At 45.9% G+C, this 6,975-nt stretch overlaps 1 protein-coding gene across 1 annotated transcript in view; it reads left to right on the top strand.

The window, feature by feature from the left end:
* Nucleotides 1-6,975, top strand: part of BRSK1 (BR serine/threonine kinase 1) — a 37,753-nt gene that overhangs the window by 16,817 nt on the left and 13,961 nt on the right. The window contains exon 8 of the mRNA XM_006868101.1: nt 6,817-6,963. Within this exon, the coding sequence (XP_006868163.1) occupies nt 6,817-6,963 (147 nt within the window). The remainder of the gene's footprint in view (nt 1-6,816; nt 6,964-6,975) is intronic.

Below are 6,975 nucleotides of genomic sequence, written 5' to 3'. Positions count from 1 at the left end.
CCTGAACCTGCTTGGTCAGGTATTCTGTGTTGTTGTTGGTGGAGCTCTCTGCTATACGTCCACCCGGTCCGCCATCTTGTTTGTTGTCTCTGTTCAATTTCTTGTATGCCTATCTTCTCATCTTTCATGATGTTACAGAAATGTTTTTCCAACAACTCTTCAACAATTTTCTCTGTGTTTGTCTCTTCCTGGTCTGGAATCCCGATCACCCATAAGTTGTTCCTTTTCATGGTATCCCATGTAACTCTTAAGGCTTTCTTTGGATTTTTTCATTCTTTTTTCTGATGGTTCTTCTAGCATACTAGCATTGAGAAATTTATCTTCAATTACTGATTCAGGCTTCCATTGCTTTGTGTCTACTCCTTTCTTTCAATGTTTTGTCCATTTCTGAGATCTTAGTATTCATCATCTGGATTTCTAATGGCAGGTTTTGAATTGTTTCAAAATTTGCATGTATTTTGTCTGTTTGTTCTTACAATGTTTTCCTGAATTCTTCTGAAGGTTTTAATGTGTTATCCTTGGCCTTTCTGTCAATCCTTTAAAGGTACCTAATTATTCTTCTGAATTCTTTTTCAGTTAGTTAGTTCCATTACATTATCTTTCTCAGAAATGTTTTTTGGTTCTGCATCTTGGTCATTTGCTTGAGCCATTCTCTCTTGTTTTTTTTGTGTGAGCTACAATTGTTTGTTGTCTCGGGGGCATTGTGGGGTTGTTATATTTGTAAAAAACTAACAGTGCAGTTGTTGGACCTCAAGGGGAGAGATTTCTGGTAGGCTCCTGCAATTCAAGGAGCTCATGAGGTGGTTGTGGAAGGGATGTGACAACAGCGTTCCTGGCCCTAGATGGAGTTCCTGCTGGCCTCACTGCTGTCCACGCTCAGGACACTCAATCTGGAAGTAACTTGTGGGGGCCTCAATGGAGCTGCTTTCAATGGAGCCATTGGAACCATAGGGATGCTAGGGGCAGGGTGACAGCTGAAATGCTGATCTAATGGCTCTGCCAGTTTTGTAGATCTGGTGCTGAGCCCACCTGAAACACGGCAACAAAATCGGCGTGCCAAAGTGGCACAACCAGCCCCACATCACACTGGTATGGCTTCCAACCACATGACTCTGAACTCCCAGAGAGCAGGGTCTGCACTGGATGTGGATGAGGGTGGGAGTTGGCTGCACTGCTGGTCACCAGGGGAGTGTGGGGGAAAAGAAGAAATCACACCTTTTCTCTCACCTGCACGAATCCGCTCTCCCAGGCTTCCCTCTGTTGCCATAGCTGCTCACACGATGTTGAGCCTCATCTGGCCAGCTGGCCACCGGTCAGTGTCCCTCTTGCTGTCCCTGCTTGACTTCTCCTCCCAGCAAGTACTCCATCCATCTCTCTAACCTTTCTTCTGAAGTTCAGGGTGCCAGGATTCTCATCTGTGTTGGTTTTAGTTCGTCTCTCGTATCTTTGTTGTAGAGGGTCCGTGTATGTGTCTGCCTAGTCCACTATCTTGCCGTAAGTTTACTCTAAGACGTTTTAAAAACAACAACAAGAAAACCGTTACTGTGTAGTTGGTTCTGACTCATGGTGCCCACATGTGTGTCAGAGTAGAACTGAGCTCCCCCGGGTTATAAATGGCTGATTCTTCAGGAGTCAGTCCCCAGGTTTTTCTCCCTAGGTGCCTCTGGGTAGATTCAAACCACCCGATCTTTCAGTCCGCAGCCAAGTGTTTAACCATTTGCCAGAAACTCTGACCCAGATTCCTGCCCCCACAAAACAAACCAGTTGTCATCAACTCAAGTCCAACTCATGGTGCCCCGATGTGTGTCAGAATAGAGCTGCCCTAATGGGTCTTCAAGGTCGGGACCTTTCTTAAGGAGATTACCAGACTTTTCTTCCACTGTGCCTCTGGGTAGATAAAGCTCTCCAACCTTCTGGTTAGCAGCCAAGGGCATTAGCCATTTACATTACCCAGAGTAATGGTGTGGTACTGTAGAATCAGCACTGGACTTCTAATTACAAGGTTCAAGGTTCAAGCCCACTAGCTGTTCCTTAGAAACCCTCTATAGGGCTGCTCTGAGTCAAAACAGACTCCGTGGCTCTTCACAACTACTTAGGATACCCAGGGACTCTGTCTAACTCCGTTCATTGATGCTTTCTCATCGCGTGCATTCCCACCTGTCCCAGGTGATATACCTGACTTGCACTGTGCGTGGTCTGTAAAACCCAATCCCCTGCCATCAAATTGGTTCTGACTCATAGCGACCCTGCGTAGGGTTCCTGAGGCTGTAAATCTTTATGGGAGAGAAAGCCTCATTTCTCTACTGTGAAAAGGCTGGTAGGGTTGAATTTCTGACCTTGTGGTTAGCAGTCCAGTGCTTATCCTGCAGCACCATACCAGCAGTTCATAGTCTGATGTTTCTGCATGCCCATCAAGTCAGTTCTGACTCAGAGACCCTGGAGAGGGATTCCGAAGCTGTAAATTTTTTAAGAGAAGAAAACCTCATCTTTTTCCCACGAGGCAGCTGGTGGATTCAAACGGCTGACCTTGTGGTTAGTAGCCCAACACTGCAAATACTGAATTATTACTCCTAGGGGAAGTACAGGGTGAGCCTTGGGTTACAACCTTGTATCAACCAATCAGTGCACGAGCTTGTTTTACACGTTTCTGTCTAACAACAGCTTGTTGTTAGGAGCCGTCCAGGCGATTCTGACTCATAGCGACCCTCTGCACAGCAGAACAAAACATTGCCAAGTCTTGCGCCATCCTCATAATCATTGTTAACGCTCGAGCCCACTGCTGCTGCCACCGTGCCAGTCCATCTCATTGTTGTTGTTGTTGTTATGTGCCGTGGAGTCGGTTCCAACTCATAGCGACCCTGTACAGGGTTTCTGAGGCTGTAAACCTTTACGGGAGCAGAAAGCCTCCTCCTTCTCCCACAGAACAGCTGGTAGTTTCGAACTGCTGACCTTGTGGTTCACAGCCCGATTCGTAAACACTACGCTACCAGAGCTCCTTCAATCCATCTCATTCGGGGTCTTTTTTTTTTTTTCGATGATCCTCCACTTTACCAAGCTTGATGTCCTTCTCCAGGGACCGATCCCTCCTAAGAACATGTACAAAGTATGACAAAGTCTTGCCATGCTGGCTTCGAAGGAACATTCTGGCTGTACTTCTTCCCACTCAGATTGGTTTGCTCTTCTGGCAGTCCGCGGTACTTTCAATATTCTCCGTTAACACCGTGACTCAACTGCCCAAGTTTCACATGCATATGAAGCTATTGAAAACAGCATGGCTTAGATCAGACGCACCTGAGTCTTCCAACTCTAACATCTTTGCTCTTGAACACTTTAAAGAGGTCTTATGCAGCAGACTTGCCCAATGCTATGCACAGTTTGATCTCTTGACTGTTGCCTCCATGAGCATTGATAGTGTATCCACGCACAAGGAAGTTTTTGACTTACTGTTTATGTAACATACAATGTTGCTTCGTTAACATTGGACTTGCAGTTAGTAGCACTGGAACTCATGCCAGAATGAAGCTCATCTAACGCGGTTTTTAAAATTTTATTGTGATTTGAGTGACTGTTTATAGAGCAGCTTCATATACATTGTGATGCGTGGCATGGATTGTACACCGCTCAATACAACAGCACTCTCCCGCTCCCTCCCTGTTTCTTGTTTCCATGTATTGTTCTTTCTTATCCCTTCTTGCCTTGGGAACTTTATTCCTAGGCAAATGCTGCTCCTTTGATCTTTTATAAGGTCAGGGGTGGGGAATGTCTGGCCCACTGACTGTATCTAAGGCCCTGTGAAAGCATTTGGGCTGGTCATGCCAAGACAACCACAGTTCCAGCCATCACATTGTTGTTGTTAAGTGCCGTCAAGTCGGTTCCAACTCATAGCGTCCCTGTATATGGTTTCCAAGGAACACATGGTGGGTTTAAGCTGTTGACCTTGTGATTGGCAGTACAGATTCTACAGTACCACGCCAGAAAAATCCAAATATCCATGGTGGTGGTGGTGGTAGCTATGTGCCGTGGAGACAGTTTCAACTCAGCGACCCTGAGATTGTAAATGTTTATGGGAATACAAAGCCTCATCTTTGTCCTGTGGAACCACTGGTAGTTTTGAACTGCTGACCGTGAGATTAGCAGCCCAATTTACAACCACTATGCTACCAGAGCTTCTTCCAAATACCCATAAGAATGGTTAAAATTGCAGTGGCTGACAATCCCAACGTTGAGGAACTGGAATTCTCCTACCTTGCTGATAAAAATACAAACTGGTACATATTCTTTAGAATATTCAGGTGGATTTTCATAGTGTTAGCATACATTTACCATTCTGCAAAGGTAGCTCAAAAAGTTAATTAATATGTTTCACCAAATATAGCAGGCTAATTTTTTTCTTTTTTTCTTAAATGTTTTATTGTGAATTATGTGATAGTTTACATGGGAGAACACTAATTTTACATTCATTCTATTGTATATCGTCTCATTGCCATGGTTACAATCCCCTCCATGTATCATCAACCAAAGGGTATACCCTGAAAGCCTTCCCCATATCCCCCTGGTCTTCAGCACACAGTCGCTCTCCGTCTCTGGATCTAAAGTCTCCAGCTGCTCCATTGCTCCACGTCATCGTCTTTGCCTCCATTTCAGGCATCACTGCTTCTCTGGGTAGGGTCCCGCTCTCCACTCTTCTCCCTTGATGGTCCCAGGGACCTCCACTCCTAGACTGAAAAGTTAATCACTCCCCTCCTTGCTATAAAACATCTACCTTTACATTTCCAACCCTCACAATCAGTCCTGATAACAATTATTCACTATTGTATCACAAGAGACCCGTCTGCATTTCATTGCATCAGCCCCGCCTAGAAAGATTGGATACTACACACTGGAGATTCTGCCTTCCTTCAGGCTCTCTGGATCTAGGTTCCCTCTTGAAAGCTTGTAAGCCAGTCACTTCTTGCCTTTGTTGCTCCCCACCCCCCATTTTGGGTAGCCAGTGTCCAAGTTGCACGTCCCTGTCTACTCTGTGTGTGGAGGGGGTGGGAATGATTCTTGCTGTAAGGATTTATTCCCTCTATTTGGCTACTGCTTCCATAGGTGTAGGTCAAGTTCATCACATTGTATGAGAATACTTTTTTTTTTCTTTTAACTCTTCTTTTTACTTCTGGTTGAGCTCTGATCATATCAAGTCATTGAAGCCAGGACAAGTGGGTATTATCTGCAAGTGTGGGTGTTCTTATGCATATGCCCTCTCTTCTTATCAGCTGGACGCTTTACTCTCCACTCTAGTAGCAGGCTTACTTGTAAGTTGATAATTTTGCCTGGCCCGTGACTGATGTTATAAATTTTGGCAGAAAAAAAAGGTTCCCCACGTGTTCTAGGAAAGCTGTATCTCCCTAGTGTTACTGTTCATATGTCGGCCTAGCTGTCTGAGTCACGGGGCCAGTTCAGTTCCAGGCTTAAAGGGTATCTAAGGGTCAAGTCTACCAGTCTCTTTCAGACCAGTAAGTGTGCGTTGTTGTGGGGGGTTTTATTTTATGATTTTGAGTTTTGTTTCACCTTTTACTCCCACTTTATCCGATACCTTCTCTTATGCTCCTTCTCAGAGCAGTCCACCTAGACCTTTTACTCCCACTTTATCCGATGCCTTGTCTTATGCTCCTTCTCAGAGCAGTCCACCTAGCTCCAGTGTAGGCTGCGGTTCCCTTTGGACTGTTAGCTTTAGTGTTTGATTTTCTTTTCTCTGCATGGGAAGACCCATAGCTGCACCTTAGATGGTTGCTCACAAGCTCTTGAGACCCCAGTTGCTACTTCCTGAAGAACCCTGTCTTTGAAGTCAGTTAGACCCATTCACCTCATTACAGAATTTTTTGTTGCTCACTTGAAGATCCCTGGTGGTGCAGTGGTTAAGTCAGCTGCTAGTCAACAGGTCAGCTGTTCAAACCCACCAATCATTCCCTGGGAGAAAGTGTTGACAATCGGCTTCAGTAAAGATTCCAGCCTATAAAGGAAACCCTATGGGGCAGTTCTAGTCCATCACATGGGGTCACTTGTCAACAGCAGACTGTTTGCTCACCAGCTCTCTCCCATACTGAGATGTTCACCCATCTGTTGAATAAATGAATGACGACTTCTCCCAAACCGGTCTAGGGAGAAACTTGTTTTTTCAGCTACAACCTCCAACTGCCGACCCAGCTTCATAAGCACTGGCATTGTTTTGTTGGTAGTTGCCATTGTTATCAGGTTAGAACAGTGCTCCAGGCTTTTCCAGGCTGTGACCTCTGGGTGGGCCTTTTGGCTAGCAGTTAAGTGCTTAGCCACTTACTTGGGCAAATTGCTGAACTGCTCAGTACCACATCTGTAACATGGGCATAATGATTGTTTCCTTCTTCCTGTTCTGGTGGTGTGCCTTCCAGCCAATTCTGACACATGGTGACCCCAGATGACTGAGTAGAACTGCCCCATAGGGTTCTCCGTGCTGTACAAGGCCCATTGACCCAGTGGCTGCATCATTGAGCTAAAACGTAGCTAAATGGTGAGGAAGGCGCAGGATCCGGCGTTTTGTTTTGACGTACAGAGGGTCTCTGTGACACCTAACAACAACAACAACACAATCTTTACTAGAGCAGATCGCCAGGTCTTTACTCACTCAGAGACTCTGGATGGGTTCGAACCGCCTACCTAAGTAGGTTCGCAGCTGAGCATTTAACTACTGTGGTACCAGGGCTCCTTGTGAGGGTGAATGGTGTGAATGTGCATGAAGTGCTGAGGCTCTCGCAAGCTCCTTGTAAGAGGGCTCGTGTCCTGGTTCTGTCTTGCAAGGGGGCCTTGCCCTTTGACGACGACAATCTCCGCCAGTTGCTGGAGAAGGTGAAACGGGGTGTCTTCCACATGCCCCACTTCATCCCTCCAGACTGCCAGAGCCTCCTGAGGGGCATGATTGAGGTGGAACCAGAAAAGAGGCTCAGTGTAAGTTGGGGG

The sequence above is a fragment of the Chrysochloris asiatica genome, unplaced genomic scaffold (genome assembly GCF_000296735.1).
Source record: "Chrysochloris asiatica unplaced genomic scaffold, ChrAsi1.0 scaffold00116, whole genome shotgun sequence".
NCBI classification, from domain to species: Eukaryota; Metazoa; Chordata; class Mammalia; order Afrosoricida; family Chrysochloridae; genus Chrysochloris; species Chrysochloris asiatica.
Note: the sequence above shows the minus strand (reverse complement) of the source record. Positions and strands in the feature narration are given on the sequence as shown.